This window comes from Salmo salar, chromosome ssa12, assembly GCF_905237065.1.
Source record: "Salmo salar chromosome ssa12, Ssal_v3.1, whole genome shotgun sequence".
In the NCBI taxonomy this organism is placed as follows: domain Eukaryota; kingdom Metazoa; phylum Chordata; class Actinopteri; order Salmoniformes; family Salmonidae; genus Salmo; species Salmo salar.
The window spans coordinates 63,146,302-63,168,136 of record NC_059453.1 but is presented as its reverse complement, the minus strand read 5'-3'; the positions used below and the strand labels follow the sequence as shown (position 1 = coordinate 63,168,136).

At 43.8% G+C, this 21,835-nt stretch overlaps 1 protein-coding gene across 5 annotated transcripts in view; it reads right to left on the bottom strand.

Moving 5' to 3' along the window:
- Positions 1–21,835, bottom strand: part of LOC106565476 (inositol 1,4,5-trisphosphate receptor type 1) — a 169,290-nt gene that overhangs the window by 29,273 nt on the left and 118,182 nt on the right. For all 5 annotated transcript variants that reach the window (XM_014132695.2, XM_014132696.2, XM_014132697.2 and 2 more), the window contains 10 exons: positions 20,699–20,886; positions 12,293–12,476; positions 11,849–12,102; positions 11,012–11,212; positions 10,574–10,684; positions 9,956–10,051; positions 9,677–9,820; positions 9,348–9,455; positions 8,789–8,981; positions 4,151–4,273 (listed from right to left, as the gene is read on the bottom strand). In XM_014132695.2, coding sequence (XP_013988170.1) covers positions 4,151–4,273; positions 8,789–8,981; positions 9,348–9,455; positions 9,677–9,820; positions 9,956–10,051; positions 10,574–10,684; positions 11,012–11,212; positions 11,849–12,102; positions 12,293–12,476; positions 20,699–20,886 — 1,602 coding nt within the window. The remainder of the gene's footprint in view (positions 1–4,150; positions 4,274–8,788; positions 8,982–9,347; positions 9,456–9,676; positions 9,821–9,955; positions 10,052–10,573; positions 10,685–11,011; positions 11,213–11,848; positions 12,103–12,292; positions 12,477–20,698; positions 20,887–21,835) is intronic.

Below are 21,835 nucleotides of genomic sequence, written 5' to 3'. Positions count from 1 at the left end.
ACTGCCTTGTTCAGGGGCAGAACGACAGATTTATACCTTGTCAGCTCGGGGATTCGATCTTGCAACCTTCCGGTTACTAGTCCAATGCTCTAACCACTAGGCTACCTGCCGCCCCAGTAATTACCTAATCTCTGACCGTACTGGGTATACGGCCTGTATGGTAGCACTCTCTGGATAAGACTAATGTCAATGAGCCAATGTATATGAACTTCCCACATTAGAGAGGGCTTTGGAAGATTTTGAGTGTTATGCATTTCTTCAAGTATTTTAATATTTTAACAGAACTGGGTGCATCGAAAGAGGTTAACTTTAAGTTGTGCTTTACGGAAGCCAATGAAAGGTTGTGCTGAAGTGTTTAAATGGCTCAGTGAGGAGCAGGGATAGTGAGTGAGTCCCGATCCCAGTCAAGTGACTAGAGGTCAGAGGTCACTCTGCTGAAAATAAATGCATAGACCAGAACACATTTTAAGCTGGTCCATGCTGGTCTATGCTGGTCCACGCTGGCCAAGCTGGTCTGACCAGCATGGTCTAATTGGTTCTGCTGGGAAAACAGCATGGTCTAGCTGTTTATGCTAGCAGACCAGCCTTCATTGTGTTTTCACTGGTGACCAGCCTTCATTGTGTTTTCACTGGTGACCAGCCTTCATTGTGTTTTCACTGGTGACCAGCCTTCATTGTGTTTTCACTGGTGACCAGCCTTCATTGTGTTTTCACTGGTGACCAGCCTTCATTGTGTTTTTTTGGGCTGATCTCTGTCACCCTCACTGACCTGATGTTATGTCAGGAAGGTCAGTTTGCTGCCAACCAAGAGGTTGAGGCAAGGTAAGGCGGGGTCCCAAGTGTGTTCATCACAAAGAATGCTTAGTAGTTGTCAACTAATGTTAGAAGCTTTGTTGTAATCAGGAAAGCTCGGTGAAGGTACACTGAGCTTCTGGCAGCAACTTGCAAGTACGTTACTGTGCATTTGACATCTGGGTGTCAGTGAGTTACTAGCAGTTACTGGCTATTAAGTTACTGTGAATTTCACATTAACTTACTGACATCTGGTTGCTAACTGGGTAACAAAATTCACAGCAACTTCCAGGCACCTCCTAACTTAAACAGTAACCTCTTAAAAGTGCAGCTCTTTAATGTCACAAGCTCCAACAAAGACTGCAGAACTGTTAGTGTTTAAAGAAGTACTCAACCTTCGACAACATAACCATCAACCACCTAAACTGGTACTACACTTCCACTGACAGTTGTCAAAAATATATTAGAACAAGCCGCCCAAATATGCTAATGAGCCCATTGATACATTGCCCCCACCTACATTTCAAAATGCAGTGGTGATAGTACCTTATATTCAAAATATTGGGTAAAACAATTTACCATTATACTTGATTATCCACACATGTACCCTAATAGGAACCAACCAGTACCCGGTGAGTTCCTATGTGTACCTCTGAAGGTACCTTATGTGTACCTTTGACCTTTTTGTACCCCAGGGAACAACACTGTATCCTAACTGTATCCTAATATTGAGAGTGTGTGGATATATATTCTTGGTAATAAAGATGTGCCTAGTGGCACTGCTAAAACAGTAATGCACTTCCACCCAAAAGCTTGCAAGTTCAAATCCCCAAAGCATTTATGCACACTTTACATCAAGTGTCCCTAAGCACTGCTATTTTTACATTGGTGTTGTCAGATAATCAGACAATTATTGACTTGATTCTGGGCACATTATAGCAAAGTGCAGAAGCGTATTCTTGCCATTAAATGTGTGGGCAAATCTCTGTCATACCCACAGACCTGGTGGCGTAGCAGGACATTCTGGTCATTAGCAACCGAGAGGTTGTGAGGTATCGTCTCAAGTAACCAGCATTTTACAGCAACACCTTTATTCAGCTGTAAAAATTCAGTAACTTCTTCACCTTACTTTCACTGCAACCAGTAGCCTGTATTGTAACAGAAAAATACAGGAACTTTAACAGTATATCATTTCATTGCATTAAAGGAAAACATGGTGGAGAGGGAAATAACAGGATGGTTCTTCACAACCACCACAGCAGTAATGAACCCTTCCACTCAAAATTAATAAAATAATAATGGTTATGCATATCACCCTCACCCCTGACAAAGAACCCCTAAAAAATATATTTTGTGTTTGCTGCTCCAGCATGGTCTAGTAGCTGGTCTGCAAAACCATGCCCATCATTATGATATTTCCCAGCATGCTCTATTGCAGATTGAGTTGTAGAATTATTTGTTTCAATATCTGTGTTTCTGCATGTACATTCATTGATTAATTAATCAATTCATTGATCTTATGGTACACAAAGATAAGTAACATACATTTTCCTAAACTAATCCAATATGTTAAATAAAGGTGAAATAAATAAATAAAAAATGTTAGTTGGACTTATTGTACTCGTTACTGAAATGGTTGTTCCAGTTTAGGTTGTCTCATTCATTCACTTTCTATCCCTAGTAGTCATTCTGAATGCATATTTTGGGTGAACCAAAGTTCAAAATGGTTGGATATCCCCACTCAGGCTAGATTCCAATAGGAATGAGACATCACCTTGCAAGCGAGCATAATGTGACTTGATGTTGGTTTTGTGGGTGACCAGCCATATGCTGGTACGCCCAGTGTCCAAAACACAGTGAAGGCTGGTCACTGGCAAACACACAAGAAAACACAACGAAGGTTGGTCACAAAGTAGCTGTGTTACAAACACTTACAAAAGAGCACAAAGGAGAAAATCTTAGCAATCCAGTTGCACTGTGATACATGTAGAAGTCCAAGTGATGCAGTGCAACTGTCAGGAAGGTACCACAGAGACCTGAACCATCTGTTCTTCCTGTTTTTTTGCACTCAGTGTTGTATGTGCGGCTCACGCAACCTTCCTCTGACCCTATGTTCTACAGCAGCACCTCAAAGGGACATACAAACAAGCTTGATCTCTCTGAAGAGGAACAGAACCGTGGCCGGAGTGCCCACATAAACAGACCATGGCTCAATACATATGAAAGGATCAGCAATGGAAACAGTGGAAAGCTGAAGTCTCTTAACTCCTTCATGTACAGGGAAGTCTTAGCACTGACTGAATATACAGATGATGTCCCTAGTGACCAGCTACAGTATGTGTAGACAATGGTTAATTTGTAAAAGTGTTTTCTTAAACCAACACTACACACATATACACACTGTAAAAAAAAAATCTGGTTGTTTTTACAGTATCTTACTGGCAGCCAGTTACCTGTACCGTAATTTCCGGACTATTAAGCGCACCTGAATATAAGCCGCACCCACAGATTTTTTTATATTTTTTATTTTGAACATAAATAAGCCGCACCTGTCTATAAGCCGCAGGTGCCTACCGGTACATTGAAACAAATTAACTTTACACAGGCTTTAACGAAACACGGCTTGTAACAAAAATAAATAGGCTTTAACGAAACACGGCTTGTAACAAAAATAAATAGGCTTTAACGAAACACGGCTTGTAACAAAAATAAATAGGCTTTAACGAAACACGGCTTGTAACAAAAAATTAGCAGTAAGCTTTAGTTGTCTTTTTGCACTGAGTCAATTCCTCACGCTGCTGTTTCCAACGTCTTATCATCGACTCATTAAGACCAAGCTCCCATGCAGTAGCTCTATTTCCTTTTCCAACAGCCAGATCAATCGCCTTCAACTTGAAAGCTGCATCATATGCATTTCTCCGTGTCTTTGCCATGATGAGGGTGACAAAATGACTACCGTAATCAGAATGATGGGAAGTTTGAGAGCGCTCGATTTAATCTAAACAGTAAACAAAAAAGGTTGTTTGACCTTAACCTGTTCGGCAATTTCATTGGTCTAATGAAAGCTTCATGCCGCCCAAAAACTGAGCACGTCACAGAATGTGTTTTTTTGTAGAAATTTTTTTTTTAAGCGGGAAAAATCCATATATTAGCCGCGTCATTGTTTAAGCCGTGAGGTTCAAATCTGGGAAAAAAGTTGCGGCTTATAGTCCGGAATTTACGGTAAGCTACTGTTAAAAAAAGTACAGTATGTTACCATCATTTCCAAATTAACTTTGGTTTAACAGTACATTACATTACCGTAAAGATTATAAAAAATGTAAAGGTCGAAGGTCAGGGTCGCTGGCAGGTGACTGACCTTCACGCAAACCCTCCAGGGGGTAGAAGAAGGCCACCAGGAGGTTCATGAGGACGGCCAGGTTGAAGGAGATGTTACTCCAGAATGACATGTTCCTGGAACACCAGTACAACACGGGCTGAGCTAGAGGAGACAGGGAGGGAGGTAGAGCGAGCGAAAGGTAGAGAGAAAGGTAGAGGTAGAGAGAGAGGTAGAGCGAGGTAGAGGTAGAGCGAGGTAGAGGTGGAGCGAGGTAGAGGTAGAGCAAGGTAGAGGTAGAGCAAGGTAGAGGTAGAGGTAGAGCGAGAGAGATAGAGGTAGAAGTAGAGAGAGGTAGAGGTTGAGAGAGGTAGAGGTAGAGAGAGGTAGAGGTAGAGCGAGAGAGAGGTAGAGGTAGAGAGAGGTAGAGGTAGAGCGAGAGAGAGGTAGAGGTAGAGCGAGAGCGAGGTAGAGGTAGAGCGAGGTAGAGCGAGGTAGAGGTAGAGGTAGAGCAAGAGAGAGGTAGAGGTAGAGCGAGAGAGAGGTAGAGGTAGAGCGAGAGAGAGGTAGAGGTAGAGCGAGAGCGAGGTAGAGGTAGAGCGAGAGAGAGGTAGAGGTAGAGCGAGAGAGAGGTAGAGGTAGAGGTAGAGCGAGAGAGAGGTAGAGCGAGAGAGAGGTAGAGCGAGAGAGAGGTAGAGCGAGAGAGAGGTTGAGAGGTAGAGCGAGAGAGGTAGAGCGAGAGAGGTAGAGCGAGAGAGGTAGAGCGAGAGAGGTAGAGCGAGAGAGGTAGAGCGAGAGAGGTAGAGCGAGAGAGGTAGAGAGAGAGAGGTAGAGAGAGAGAGGTAGAGAGAGAGAGGTAGAGAGAGAGGTAGAGAGAGAGGTAGAGAGAGAGGTAGAGAGAGAGGTAGAGAGAGAGGTAGAGAGAGAGAGGTAGAGAGGGAGGTAGAGGTAGAGAGGGAGGTAGAGAGAGAGGGAGGTAGAGAGAGAGGGAGGTAGAGAGAGAGGGAGGTAGAGAGAGAGGGGGGTAGAGAGAGAGGGGGGTAGAGAGAGAGGGAGGTAGAGAGAGGGGGAGGTAGAGAGAGGGGGAGGTAGAGAGAGAGGGGGAGGTAGAGAGAGAGGGGGGTAGAGAGAGAGGGGGGTAGAGAGAGAGGGGGGTAGAGAGAGAGGGGGGGTAGAGAGAGAGGGGGGTAGAGAGAGAGGGAGGTAGAGAGAGAGGGAGGTAGAGAGAGAGGGGGAGGTAGAGAGAGAGGGAGAGGTAGAGAGAGAGGGAGAGGTAGAGAGAGAGGTGGAGGTAGAGAGAGGTAGAGGTAGAGAGAGGTAGAGGTAGAGAGGTAGAGGTAGAGAGAGAGGTAGAGAGAGAGAGGTAGAGGTAGAGGTAGAGAGAGGTAGAAAAAAAGAGAGAGGTAGAAAAAAAGAGAGGTAGAGAGAGAGAAGAGGGAGGGAATGAACATGAAGTTACACATTTTACCAATAAGAGTGAATCTATTGGACATTTTGTTTGTTATGAAACTGTATAGCAGGCTCTGTATATTCTGTAGTATGTATAGTCGGAGGTCAGTGTGTGGCTGAGCTCTGTGTGTTACAGTGTATCAGTGACTCGTACTGTAAGTGTGAAACAATAGAAAGGCTCAGTACTAAAGCACAAATACATTCTTAGAACAGAACGAAACGTTAAATGAACAAATATGATACTTTTACTGCTGTTCATGTTGGTTTAGGACACTGTTGAGGAGCACAACCTTTAGACATGTCACTGTAACCTTTCCTCTACTGAGGCTGGCTGTACCCTCCCCACAGCTAACAGTCAATCTGGCCCGTTGGCACAGTTTAAAGACGCTATTGGTGTGTCGCTATTCTGATTCAGTTTGGTTTTATTGGAAAAGAAGAAATAGAGAGAGGGACTTTTCTCGCTTGTCTGACAGTGAGGAAAAAGTGTTTAGGCATGTGTGTGTGTGTTCTTAGTAGTGATTCATACAGTTACAGATGTTTCACACCTCAGTGGAAATTCCCCAACGGCCCACTGACAGACAGTGGAAAGAAGAGCTATTAGGGTAAATCCATTTGTATTCAATCACTTTTTGACCGCACCCCCTTTGAATCGAACAAAACGTTCCATACATATTTGCCCATTGTAGTCCTGCTCAGAAAGTGACTTTTTGGACCTGAACGCTAAACCATTCAAGAGATAAAGGTGCTTAGGGCTCACTTATTTTGCATACCCCACCATACCATGAGACATCCATGTCTTCATCACTGGAAATGATAAACGGTTAAGATATACACCACCATTCAAAAGTTTGGGGTCACCTAAAAATGTCCTTATTTTTTTAAGAAAAGCAAATTTTTTGTCCATTAAAATAACAAAGTATATCAGAAATACAGTGTAGACATTATTAAGGTTGTAAATAACAACTGTAGCTGGAAACGGCAGATTTTTTATGGAATATCTACATAGGCGTAGAGGCCCATTATCAGCAACCATCACTCCTGTGTTCCAATCGCATGTTGTGTTAGCTAATCCAGGTTTATCATTTTAAAAGGCTAACTGATCATTAGAAAACCCTTTTGCAATTATGTTAGCACAGCCGAAAACTGTTGTTTTGATTAAAGAAGCAATAAAAATGGCCTTTTTTAGACTAGTTGAGTATCTGGAGCATCAACATTTGTGGGTTTGATTACAGGCTCAAAATGGCTCAAAAACTTTTATTTATTCATTTGTAATAATGACAATTACAACAATACTGAATGAACACTTATTTTAACTTAATATAATACATCAATAAAATCAATTTAGCCTCAAATAAATAATGAAACATGTTCAATTTGGTTTAAATAATGCAAAAACAACATGTTGGAGAAGAAAGTAAAAGTGCAATATGTGCCATGTAAAAAAGCTAACGTTTAAGTTCCTTGCTCAGAACATGAGAACATATGAAAGCTGGTGGTTCCTTTTAACATGAGTCTTCAATATTTCCAGGTAAGATGTTTTAGGTTGTAGTTAATATAGGAATTATAGGACTATTTCTCTCTATACAATTTGTATTTCATATACCTTTGAATGTTCTTATAGGCACTTTAGTATTGCCAGTGTAACAGTATAGCTTCCGTCCCTCTCCTCGCTCCTACCTGGGCTCGAACCAGGAACACATCGACAACAGCCACCCTCGAAGCAGCGTTACCCACGTAGAGGAAGGGAAACAACTACTCCAAGTCTCAGAGCGAGTGACGTTTGAAACGCTATTAGCACGCACCCGGTTAACTAGCTAGCCATTTCACATGGGTTACACCAGCCTAATCTTGGGAGTTGATAGGCTTGAAGTCATAAACAGCGCAATGCATTGCGAAGGGCTGCTGGCAAAACGCACAAAGTGCTATTTTGAATGAATGCTTACGAGCCTGCTGCTGCTTACCATCGCTCAGTCAGACTGCTCTATCAAATCATAGACTTAATTATAACATAATAACACACAGAAATACGAGCCTTAGGTCATTAATATGGTCGAATCCGGAAACTATCATCTCGAAAACAAAACGTTATTCCTGTTACATTGCACAACCTTCAGTGTTATGTCATAATTACGTAAAATTCGGACAAATTACCCAAAGTGTTGCTTATACCCTGACTGCGTGCAATGAACGCAAAATGACACAATTTCACCTGGTTAATATTGCCTGCTATAACCGGGATTTCTTTTAGCTAAATATGCAGCTTTAAAAATATATACTTCTGTGTATTATTTTAAGAAAGGCATTGATGTTTATGGTTAGGTACAGTCGTGCAACAATTGTGCTTTTTTCGCAAATGCGCTTTTGTTAAATCATCCCCGTTTGGCGAAGTCAGCTGTCTTTGTTAGGAAGAAATAGTCTTCACAGTTCGCAACGACCCAGGCGGCCCAAACTGCTGCATATACCCTGACTCTGTTTGCAAGAGAAGTGACACATTTTCCCTAGTTAAAAGAAATTCATGTTAGCAGGCAATATTAACTAAATATGCAGGTTTAAAAATATATACTTATGTATTGATTTTAAGAAAGGCATTGATGTTTATGGTTGGAGCAACGTGTACCTAAGCGATTATATGCAACGCAGGACAGGCTAGATAAACTAGTAATATCATCAACCATGTGTAGTTAACTAGTGATTATGATTGATTGATTGTTTTTTATAAGATAAGTTTAATGCTAGCTAGCAACTTACCTTGGCTTCTTACAGCATTCGTGTAACCTTGTGGAGTGCAATGTAAAGCAGGTGGTTAGAGCGTTGGACTAGTTAACCGTAAGGTTGCAAGATTGAATCCCCGAGCTGACAAGGTAAAAATCTGTCTTTCTGCACCTGAACAAGGCAGTTAACCCACCGTTCCTAGGCCGTCATTGAAAATAAGAATGTGTTCTTAACTGACTTGCCTAGTTAAATAAAGGTCTTACAAAAATAAATAAAAATCGGCCAAATCGGCGTCCAAAAATACAGATTTCTGATTGTTATGAAAACTTGAAATCTGCCCTAATTAATCGGCCATTCCGATTAAATCGGTCGACCTCTACACTAGGAATTACTACGAAGTTTTGGCAGAACTTTTTATTAAAATGTTTTCTTTTGACTGCATCTAGTTAATGCAGTCAAATTTCAGTGGAAGTAGAGTAATAGAAATGAGTTGAGAAGCCATTTGGAAGAGCTAGCTACCTCTTAGTTTCTTCTGCCAGTTCATTTCATTGAAGAGGTCCTCTGCACTGAGGAAGAAGTCATTGATCTTGCTGCCCTGCTCGTCCCTCTCAGTGGTGTAGTACACCCTCAGTTTGGACTCACAGGTCAGGAACTCACAGATGTTGGGCACAGGGAACACTATCTCCTCCATGGTGCGGTCATGACGCACAATCTGCGAGGAGGACACACACAGGAACACACTCAGTCAATGTCAGCTCTATGGGTGTGGAGTGGACCAGCCACCTAGCTCCTGGTTGGAGAGCACTCATGTGGCTGGACATTGTAATTTAGCTCCAGGCTTTTGAGTATTCCCATTTAACCACATCAGATTAAGAGGAACTGATATCCCTCTATGGCATTTTCTCCAATGCTGGTCCTGGGGACCCAAAGGGGTGCATATTTAGTTTTTTTCCCCTAGCACTAACAGGACCAGTATTATGAAACACTTCCCTATGGCAAAAGCATTTTCCTTTGTCAATGACAGTTAAAGATATCCAATTAATACACTGTGTGAGTGTGTTTGACTGATGTCACTGACCTCTATCTGAGCAGTGTGTTTGGCGTAGAACTCCAGAGCCTCGTCTCCCTCTCCGTTGGTCCCTCCTGGTTTCAGCATCACTTGCAGCTCCTTGTTGTGGCGTGCCAACTACAGAGGTCAAAGTCAAGTAAGGGGTCAAATCGCTCATGAGAAGTATAGCAGGCAAAACTGCATCTGACTCTGTTGTGTGAGAGCCTCAAATGGTTGGATCAAATGGTTGGGTCCAATAGTTGGGTAATATCAATCAATTGTGGATCAAATGGTTGGTTATCCAAAAAACTATGTGTATCTAAATGTGTCATTATGGTAAACTAGGCCCTGTCCTCTACCTGGTGGGCCAAGATGTAGATGTTGTGGCCCACGTTCCTGGGGGAGGCAGCATCATGCTCCTCCTCCTCTCCGCTGTCGTCGTCCTCTTCGGGATCCTCAAACTCCACCTCTCCCTGCAGGTAGGCCTTCTTGATCACCTCCACCTGAAGATCTCACCACCACCCAGACAACCATTACCTTCATCGCTCTATACCTGTGTGGGGAGACTTATGGGTGCAATTTAGATTTTGGGGGGGGACTTGTGTGCACACATAGTCTTGTGGGGACAACGGGCTCACCAGCTCCTTAGGTCTCATGTTGTACAGGATTCTCTCAGCATTCTCACTGTCATGGCGACTCTCCATGATAGCCAACAACAGCTTGGAGGCATTGTTCTGAGAGAGAGAGAGAGAGAGACAGAGACACACTTTTAAAAAAACTTTTTGTCTTTAATAAGACATCCTCATTACACTAAAAACACTACAGAGAGAGAGAAAGAGAGAAATAGAGAAAGAACGGAGATGATGGTTTGTTATCATGTAAACTTTATGTCATAGTCATGAGATATGTATAAAGTTGAAGATCAAATCTTTTCTAGGCCGTTTCTGTTCCTCCTTCCAAAGAAAACATGCAGAATCCACAAGGCTTAGGGGGAAAATGCAATCTGCAGATATTTGGTTTGGCACCAAAGGAGCTAGCTTAGGAGAGATTCATGAGTTTTCTAGGTTTCAAAAGCAGCAGCACACTGTTTGTGAAGTTCCACTCCGGGATAGAGTAGCTACTAGAGTAGGGAGTAAAGTAGCTACTAAAGTTACTACTAGGTCCAGTGTGGAAACCCAGCCTATGTCCAAAATGGCACCCTATTCCCTATATAGTGCACTACTTGTGACAAAAACCCTTTGAGAGGGAGGCCTCACCTTGAGTTCAAGCACCAGGTCCATCCTCTTCTTCCCCAGTGGATTGATGTCATTCAGGATCAGGGCGATGATGATGTCAATGCCATTGGACTCATGGGTGGCGATGCAGTTCTGCAAGGAAACAATAAGTTAAGTCAATTTTATAAACACGCTGCATAGACTACACTAGGTCACTAGTTATCCATGTCAGGGCCCTCTCAACCTATCCATAAACAGTATTAGTAGTATGGATGACAATAGAAGTGGACCCCAGGATAGGAGTCCATAACTGCTTCGTATGGTATGCATATGTGCTTGTAGCTAGTTGTTACGGGATGGGCCCACTGTATCTGTTTGTAGTTCTAATGACAAAATGACAAAGGCCCACAGTTAATTGGTTCTAATGACAAGGGCCCATAAATAGCTGTGGTTCTAAAAGGTCAGTACCCATCCCAGTACCTGGTTCTCGTGGCAGGGTCCTTGGCAGTACTCGGTCAGGCTCTCCACTGTCTGGTTGATGAGAGCCACGTTCTTCTCATTGATGTAGAGACCCAGTAGACCCAAGCCTCCCGTGGTGCTGCCACAGATACAGTCCAGGAACTGCAGCGTCTCACACACCAGATTATAGTTGTTCTTGTTGTTTTGACACCGCAGAAAGTTCTGGAGAGGGACCAAGGGAGGGTAACAATACAGCAGTTTGCACATTTTATACATAACATTTATTATTTCATTCGGAAAAAATTACATTACATATTGAAAGGCAAATGTGCATTGAAAGTGTGACTCTGAACTGAAGAACTTTCCAGCTAACATCAAAATTAGGACAGGATGACCCTGACTCCTTAAAACACAGAGAATATCTATCCTTGAGTCACTGGGTAATCAGCGTCATAGTGTTGAGCTAACAGATTAGATTAGAGACGTGACCACCAGGCCTCCATTAGTGAATAGAACCATCAATCTCATTACTCCTGATGATCCTTCCACCACCTCTGGCCCAGGGGAGAAACCCCATATCATGTACTGACTATGCACTTCATGTTTATTCTACTACTCTTCATGTTCATTCACAGCAATATTAAATGGCTCGTAGAACACAACGCAGAAAGTCCTAACATTTACATTTTGGTCATTTAGCAGACATTCTTATCCAGAGCGTTTTACACAACCAGACCACTGCGAACTAAAGACATAGCGGTGAACTTCATAACTATTGCCATAGAACATGACTTGTCCTGCTAAGAGGCTAGCTGTGAGGGCTAGCTCCCCTGATGTTGGGCTGGCTGAATAACTGACCTGCAGGTCTCGGTTGTGGTTCTCACAGAGCAGCTGGAGGAAGCGCAGGATAGGCTGCATGATGACAATGATGAAGCTCATCTCTCCGTCCTCCTGGCTCTTGTCCCCGGCGCTGGGCGTGCCGTCGGCCGCCGAGAAGTGGTCCTCTGGGTCAGCCTCACGGCGGTATGAGTTGAAGGCTTTCTTAGTGGCCGACGAGGCCTCCAGCAGCTGCTCTCTCGCTTCCTCTGTCACCACCACCGTTGAGTCTTTGGCTGCAGAGACACAGGGAGGACAGAGGAACCAAACTAGGTACTGGGGATAAAATAAAGACTTCTTTGTGGCAGCTAGTATTTATTGCTAACGTGTTCAGAGAAAAACAAACCTTAGATCAGTGTCTAGGGGTAACTTCATCCTACTCTCTTAAAATGCAAAAACTGACAATAAAAGAGGTTGACCTCTGACCTTTCTTGCGGATGGGCACTTCCTTGTCGGGGGCGTCGTCGTCCCTCTTTCTGTTGCCGAGGTCGCTGGTGTTGACTGTCACAGTGGCTTTGATCTCCAGCTGGGCCAGCTTCATCCGGTCGTAGAACACCCGGAAAAACTTCTCAGACTTCTTGTCCTCCGTCAGACGGCAGAAGAAGGAACGCTAGTATAAAGGAAGACAAGTAAAAGTTACTGGGAAGTAACGTAACCTTCTGTTGTAAATAACAAGGAAGGAACGTTCATTTCCATCATGTGAATGCTTGTGTATTGTTGTGTGCAGCCTACTTCACCAAATTGAGTACAATAGGCGTTATTGTTGATGGCTCAGTTGGTTACTTGCAGCATATAGTGTTCGCAATACCACAGTTCTGGGTTCAATTCCCGCATGACAACAATACATGTGATAACTGTAAGACAGCTTTGGATAAAAGCATCTGCTAAATATCCCTTTCGCTAAACAAAGGTTCAGGTAATTCAAATTGATCAAAATAAGATAGGTCTGCACTACTGTGTATACAGTACCACCAAGTACATATCATAAACGTATACACTTTCTGCTACAAGGGCAATTCTGGTAATGTATGTAGTTACTGTAACACTGCATATTACCATCGAGATGACCTAAAGTCGCCTATTTAGACAACTTGTTTGATTCGGGCAACCCAAATTTGTCTGTCAGACTGCCAAATGGTGAAGCGGGGTTTTTGACCAAGAAGGAGAGTGATAGAGTGCTCCATCAGTTGACCTGGCCTCCACAATCACCCGTACTCAACCCAATTGAGATGGTCTGGGATGAGTTGGACCGCAGAGTGAAGGATACGCAGCCAACAAGTGCTCAGCATATGTGGGAACTCCTTCAAGAGTTTGTCGTGGAAATTCTTACACAGGGACACTCGAAGTCAATCTTAAATTAATCGTTGTTTATTTGTCAGCGCGCTGGAGAGGTTCCAACAAGCTTAATGCACCATAGTGAATGTGTCAGAAGCTCTGCCTGGGCAGTCCCAGCAGTTGTCTTATATACGGCTATATACAGACAAGTTATATTTGCATGATGTTTCATTCATGTGACAGACCAATCAGTATTCATAACATGTGACTGAGCAATATCGCACCAGGTTTCTTCTCTCTAAGCTGAGACCTTGAAACTAAGATATATTTTGTTCATTCTCAAAACAAGGTCTGGATGTACTACCAAGTTGCAGCTACTGATAGTGAGGATTTCTACAGTCAGCCACTTGCATGAACACATATTTGTTTATAGAACAGTACATGAATAGAACACAGAAATGAGTTATATGGAAAGCAAAAACATTAAAATGTGTTGGAAAAGTATTCCAGGTGAAGCTGGCTGAGAGAATGCCAAGAGTGTGTAAAGCTGTCATCAAGGCAATATCTATATTTGAAGAGTCTCAAATATAATTTGATTTGTTTAAAAAAAAATGTTGGTTACTACAGGATTCTATATGTATTATTTCATAGTTTTGATGTCTTCACTATGAGTAGGTGTGTCCACACTTTTGAGTTTTAGTCAAATATTATATGTTCGGGCTTCTTGCGGTCAATTTGTAGTCTACAAATTATTTGTAATGATGTTCCGGCCCTCCAACCATCCGCTCAAGAAAAAGTTGTCCCACGGCTAAAACTAGCTGATAAATCCCTGGTCTGACAACACCGTGTTTCAAGATGGACTTCTCCTTTCTTTCTCACTCTCTCGATCTCTGTGTGCCCCATGCATGCAAAACACAATTACACCATGACCACAGTCAGCCTCAGCAAACACTAAAGAAGGGAAGGAAAAAACCCTGTTAAGGCTTTGACTGTGCTATCAAGATACTATCCTTTCTAAACTGCCTGTCATCTAAAGCTGTGGAAGACCATTGCCAAAGAACTGCCAGATCCATACATATGTTTTGTTAAATTGTTTATTTATTCTGTTTTTAAAGTGACAGATTCTTCTTGTAATGAATATTGCAATATAAAATAAATGGATTATTATTATTATTATTATCTCATGTGGTTACAGAACCTCAGTGGAGAGACCACAGTTTGGACTTGGACTCTATATTCAGTGGGGGTCACATTCAAGCTAAATGGGAGCACATTCTAACCCCTGACTGCAATGAGATCTGTGCTGTCCTATTTCCCTGGAGCGGAGGGAGGGGGTGGGGGGGGGGGGGTAAGAGCTGTTATCTGGTCACAGTCTACTTGGAGGGAGAGGAGGAGAGACTCTGACCAAGTGGCAGAACAGGCCCAATGCTCAGGGTGAATATGACACGAGAGGGAGAAGCCTCCCCTAATTACACAGATAGAGGGAGGAAGGGAGGAAAGAAGGAGAGAGGAAGAGGGAGAGACACAGACAGGCAGCAGAAAAGGGGTAAGAAAAGGGGTGAGATTAACAAAAAATTAAATGAGAAAGGGAAATGGAGTAAGAGGTAGGGAGAAATGGGGACGGAGTGAGCGAGTGGTTGAGGAAGGGGGAAGTAATGTTATCAGAGCTGGTATCTAGGCTAGCTCTAAAAAGCTTGTTGCATAACTAGCTTTTTTTCTAGGTTAGGTGTGAAGTCTTAAACTGGGGTAGTGTTTGTGTGCTTTAGGGCTGGTTTAAGCATGTGTGTGCATGTGTGCGGGCGTGTTGACATGCGAGGTTGAAAAACAAATAGTTGTAATTAGTTTAAACAAAATGGACAAACTCCATTTTATGTCATATTTGAAAAGAGAGATGTGTATGGAACGCTTGCTGGCAGGAGGACATTCAGTAACACAATGCTAGACATGTGAAATGAACGAAACATGCCACTCCTCCTTGGTAAACAGCCCTGAGTCTGCTTACCTTAATTCTCTGAATACAAGGGAATCTCATACTATAGGGGATAGCTAAGTGAACCCACTGACACACCATACTGTACAATGCACACACACAGTAGTGGAGTAATCTGCAGCATTAATAAACTCCGCTTAAAAGCTTGGGCAAAATATGTTACAATGTTGCTCACATACATTGTCATACGTCACATACATAATGTCTTCTCAAATATGTAGGTCACAATGAATCAGTGTGGTTGTAAAGATAGCATTTTCCAAGTTTCCAAGCCAACATTTAATGGGATAGTACCTTGCTGACTTACTATCAAAAAGTATGTCTACAGTTCAGTGAAACTGATAACATACTAGTGTCTAGCCGGCAGTCTTTCCTCAGTATCAAAGGATTATGCAGTCTGAATAAAAACAGTATTATGCTGTGTCATCAGGTCTTCCAATGACAGATCTGCCCAGCTTAAACCCAAAATCAGTGACTTCTCCCTACACCCTACTCTACTCCAAATCAACAATGACATCATTGTGTACTTATGCCCCCTGGGCAGCAGACTCCAAATCCCCCAGGCCCAGCCCCACCCACCCCTACCCCCACCACTGTGCACCAGACCACTCGCACGTACACCCTCTGCCACCAGTCAGGGTGAAAGGGTGTGGGATGGAGGAGAGTAGGGGTGGTGGTGCGGGGGAGTGTGCATGCTATCCAGCAAGATCCAGTGCAATAAATAACTTGATGACAGAGTGGATCGTGCAGAGGCAGAGAGGGGGGATTAACTGAACCTCACAACCTGGCAACCCACAGAAGTGTGTGTGTGTGGGGGGGGGGGCTGGAGTGTTCATGCCTGTCTCGCTTCACGTTCATCTCTCCCAGAGACCGTAAAAAAAAAAAAATCTAAAACTCTCTCCTTCACATCTCTCTTTCGCGCACAGGCGTGGGTGGGACATTGGGGCCTGAGGAGGGGGTGAGGGAGGAGGGGGTGAGGGAGGAGGGGGAGAGGCTACACCGGTGGGGCCCTGGCCAGGATAACACACACAGCGATTACACTGATCCTAGCGGAGACAAGAGCTCTTCACAGCCCCCCTACTCCTCCCCTCCTGCCTCTAACCCTGGATAGCTTACATAACACACACACACACACACACCGGTCTAAGGCACCGCATCTCAGTTGGGAGATGCAGGAGTCCCATAGGGCGGTACACAATTGCCCCGCCGTCATCCGGGTTTGGCCGGGGTAGGCCGTCATTGTAAATATGAATTTGTTCTTAACTGACTTGCCTAGTTAAATAAAAGGTTAAATAAAAAAAAAATGTATTGAAATGTTGGTCAGCTGTCCCCATCAAAACAGAGCAGCCTTGGAGGACAGTGTGAAATGTTCTGTGTCACGCACAAGCACTCTCTCAAACTACATTTCTCTTATATAATAACCACATTCATTCTCCACTCCTTCACCACCTTTTTGTTAACATGCTTCTTCTCACTAGGGCATCCCCATCTATGAGCAAATGGGACTCAAAGTTGGTGGTGTTGTCATATATAACAGGCCTGGTGGGGTTTGGGCATCTGGGTCGGGTTACATTGGTTTTGGTGGAGTTTTGTGGCGGTAATGATCACGCTACAGTTTGGTTGTGATGGATCTCACTCACTCACGAGGCTTAGACCCTTTCTAAGAGCTGGCTTGATCTGAGCTCTTCTAAATCCTAGAGGGTCCTAAAGGGTCTCCCTCGCCACAATTAATTCAAAACAAAGTTTGCATTGTGTGCGATTGCATTGTATGCATCACACATTGTACACACTTGTTGTTGCCTAACCATGCACGTTGCAACAACATGATGGTAGAAGTAATATGGTCTTTGTTCTGCATTTCAGCGTGGTCAAAACATCCCCCTATTATTAGAAGACATTAGTAGAATAGAGAGATATAGTGTTCCTCCAAGTACATTGTTTTGGCAGGAGTATTAAAAAGACATCTGTGTTTAGACCGGACTTAGAAAAATAGTTCTGGAAAAGAGACAACGCTCGACAGATTGATGTTGAGGATGTTAAGTAAGACATGGTGGTGGAGGAGTAGAAAATGGAGTGATGGTGAGGACAGAGGAGAGAGAGGGAAGTGAGGAATGGGGAGTCTCAGGGGCCCCCTGGAGTGTTGGGTAAACAGAGAGACTGTCTGTAACCATGGAGACTAACCCCTAGCGGAATGAGATTTAGGCGTGGCAGGGCGAGGCGGGGGCTCTGAAAAACAAGGTCACAGCGCTTTCCCTTCTCTCCTTCCGTTCCGCCACTTGGCATCAACAAAGGGATGTTATATAACAGCTATTTATAACAGCGCTCTCTCTCGTTCCCACTCTCTCTCTCTCTCCCTAATTCACGTCAGGCAGCGCCACACAGACTAACTGGAATTGCAGCTCTCCTCCGCAGCTCTCTTCCTTTTGCCTTCTCTCTTCACTGAATCATTTTCTTCACTTACAGCCTTTTGTCCTATCATACCCCAAACTAGCCTCTAGTTTCCTTCTTCCTGCCATCTTCCTCTCTGAACTCTTGTCTTATCTCTTCCTTCATCTTCTACTCTTCTTCCTTATCCTCTGTCCTCTCTGTCACTCTGGCCCTCCCCTGACAATGGAAGCTTGAATAAAATCACAGACTAGACAGAATAGAATAGGACAGATGACCTTGTGTCTTGTCTATCATCTTACACAGTAACTCAGGACTAAAACCCAGAGAGGAACCTCACCATCCCTAACTTACTAACTTCCTTCCTTACATATTAGCACAAATAAGCCTTTATTGGTGTGGCGTTGGTTCTTCAGTGTGCAGCCAGTCTATGGATGCCTCCTGGAAGGCAAACGAGCAGCATGACTTCTGGTTTCATGTCAGGTGCCCACTGCTGAAATGTCCCGTGTGGCTCAGTTGGTAGAGCATGGTGTTTGCAACACCAGGGTTGTGGGTTCGATTCCCACGGGGGACCAGTACGGAAAACATTTTTATGAAATGTATGCATTCACTACTGTAAGTCGCTCTGGATAAGAGCGTCTGCTAAATGACTAAAATGTAAATGTAAACACAATAACCACACACACACAGAAAACCTTTCCCTCTCTCTGTGCCAACAGTAGCTGTCACAGGAACGAGGAGTGTGGCAGGCAGGAACAATCTAATGTCTCCTGCAGCAAAGTGACTTATGTTTTTATTTATTTTATGTAACCTTTAACTAGGCAAGTCAGTTAAGAACAAATTCTCAATGACGGCCTACCTCGGCCAAACCCTAACCCGGACGACGCTGGGCAATTGTGCACCGCCCTATGGGACTCCTAATCATGGCAGGTTGTGATACAGGCTGGAATCGAACCAGGGTCTGTAGTGACGCCTCTAGCACCGAGGCCCTGACATTGATTGTTCTTGGCTAACTTTATTTTCTTTGAACAAAGACAGTTGCTCAGTCACTTCTGGCCTGCCTAGAAGCTGGCAGGAGAGTGAATAAGTAAGGAGTGTGAGCATGAGTGAGGGAGTGGGTGAGTGAGTACATGGTCAGGTTTATTTCTGTGTGGTATGTAGATCAGGGGGTAATGGTAAACCGTGCGAGTGCTATCTCAGGCTTCCATCCAGAAGAGTTGTCAAATCAAAATCTGATTATATTGGTCACATACGTGTTCAGCAGATGTTATTGCGGGTGTAGTGAAATGCTTGTCTGGGATAGACACGTCAACACAGATAAGACACCTCAGAGTGGATCCCTTCTTAAAAAGATACATTGAAAACGAGGAGTGCTAGTACACCAACAAACATGCACATTGCTGTTAGTTTGTGTTTCATAGAAATAATATGAGGTCAGAACTCCAGCAAATGAATTAAAAAAAAATGTACATTACTATTTGTATAGTTTTAATATTCTTTGAGAGACAAATCCACTTTTCATCATAATTAAAATAAATATATCTTCAAAGACCAGGGTTCAAAGACCAGGGTTCAGAAAATTATTATCCAGCTCATCAGTATGAAAAGTGAACCTGGAGGTTTCTAAGAAAGACCTATTCTAGTGTGTCCTCAGGTTTCATCATCTACTGGGAGACAAGACAGTCCAAACACCACAGAGGACAACTGCAGAGACGTCAAGCGGTTATTTGTAGAGGTGACAGTTGGTGATCATCTGGAGAAGTATCCGGGTCAGAAAGCAAATTACCTCGCCTAGCAAGCTGGTTTACATTCATGAAATGCTACAGTATGTTAAGTCATGAAGTACTTAAGAGAAAATGTCTCCCCTTTTTAGCATTAAATGCTAATACTTCAGTATTTCCCCCTCTAAATTTCCACTCAGTGTTTCAGAACAAATTAACTATGTAATAAAGAGCTCCAGTTTATTTCCAGTCCCCCCCCCCTCTCTCCCTACTGCCCCACTTCCAGAGGCCCAGCATGACCCAGTCTGGGTCGAGAGAGAAAGAGAGGGAGGGAAAGAGAGAAAGAGGGAGGGCTGAAATGTTTTTATGCCCGAGACATTCCTCATTGTTCATTCACACAGGCCTTATGTAACGCTGGTCACGTGATACTCTGTGCTCTCTCTGCAGCAGCCAGGCTAACAGGCAGGGAGGGAGGCAAAGAGGGATACAGGCAGACAGGCTGCAGCCGTGGGAAGTCAGGACATTATCTCTGCTAGAGTGGCTTCCTCCCTCCTAATCTGATTACGCAAGTTGCCCCTGCTTACGCAAGCACAGACACACAGACAAAGAGGAGCAGACAGACAGATTGATAGCAAACATAAATGCAGCGGGCTTGTGCACACATTATATGCACACACACGTAACTAAATGTCTCCTATGTTTGCAGAGAAGTATCATATTTCTCCCTTGTAAACAATCCAGAGGGCTTTATGGAGCAGGTGTCATGTGCCTCACAGATTCAGTTCAATCATTCCCCTTGGCCTCATGGGACTGTTTAAAGTTGACAGTAAACTCGGTCTTTATTGTGTGCTCAGCTCTGTCAGGAGAAGTAGAGCAGTGTTGTGGGGCATGCTGAGACATTCTCTTCTATAATAATAATACTTTTGGGGTGTTTATGTTTGTCCTGTTACACACAAGTGGGTAATGGAAATGTGTTTCTTGCATATCCCAACTCCCCTGAGCGACCCGCAGGAAGTGGGGTCACAGCCAGGGTCACCATTGCACAGCGCCCCTAGAGCAATTAGTGCGTTACTCAAGGGCACAGCAACAGATTCTTCACCTTATCAGTTCCGGTTTTCAAATAAGCAACCTTTTGGTTACTGGCCCAACGCTCGAACCTTGAGGCTACCGGCCACCCCTTCTAAGGCAGCAGGGAGGGGTGTGGACTAATGCAAAATGGCTGCCTTGTACAGGGTCAGAGCAGGCCAGTACCTGGATAGTCTCAATCCATGGACTTATCTTTTTCTCTTTTTCCTCATCTATGAAGTGTGTTGGATGTTGGGACCAATGATGTATGTTGTTTATGGTAGTGAAATGCACTTTAAATAATGTTTGGTTTGATTTATCATTCAGGTATTTATTAGGCTTCAGTCATTACTGACAAACCCACATCCTTATGATTGGCAGCTGGCTATGACTCACTTGGATGGTGGTGTTCCCACCCTCCAGCAGGGCGATGGCCAATAGGATGCTCTCCTGGAAGACACGGTCACTGGTGGTGTTCATGATGAGGTCGATGACCAGGTCAGAGGCGCCCTCCTTGTCCAGGTGACACTGCACCTCTGCCAGGCTCATCTCCCCTCGACTCAGGGCTCCCGGACCACCTAGACCTGAAGGGAGGGACAGAGGTGGAGGGTCAGGATTATGAATGTGGTTTTCCCTGATCTACAAGGATAAGGAGAGGTTTCAAATCTTATATCTAACATCTTACTACCACAGTCATCTATAGATACCTCTAAATTACTAATTCACAATGGAATGTCTGGCGAAATATGAGAGTGCAAAATAGGGAAGTGGACTCATCCAGGCAGTCGCCTACATGTGTATTTCATTGTGAAACCGTTACATACTAATTTACAATGTAATTGCATATATAATTGGAAAGCAAATTCAAGTTTTAGCCACATTTCAAATAATGACCTTTTTATTTGAATGTATAAGAGGGCCTACTATGCTTCTTATGAGCGATTAACACCAGTATCAATGACAACACCCATGGCAGCCTTTAGTAGTGGCACACACCCCCACTGCACTCACGCGCAGGCAAACACACCCGCAGGCAAACACACCCGCTGCACTCACACGCATGCAAACTGCACTCACACCCATGCAAACTGCACTCACACGCATGCAAACACGCATGCAAACTGCACTCACACACACATGCAAACACACTCGCATGCAAACACACACATGCAAACACACTCACATGCAAACACACTCACATGCAAACACACTCACATGCAAACACACTCATGCAAACACACTCATGCAAACACACTCACATGCAAACACACACACGCAAACACACTCACATGCAAACACACACACTGCAAACACACACACGCAAACACACTGCACTCACACACACGCAAACACACTGCACTCACACACACGCAAACACACTGCACTCACACACACGCAAACACACTGCACTCACACGCAAACACACTGCACTCACACGCAAACACACTGCACTCACACACGCAAACACACACACACGCAAACACACTGCACACACACACGCAAACACACTGCACACACACACGCAAACACACT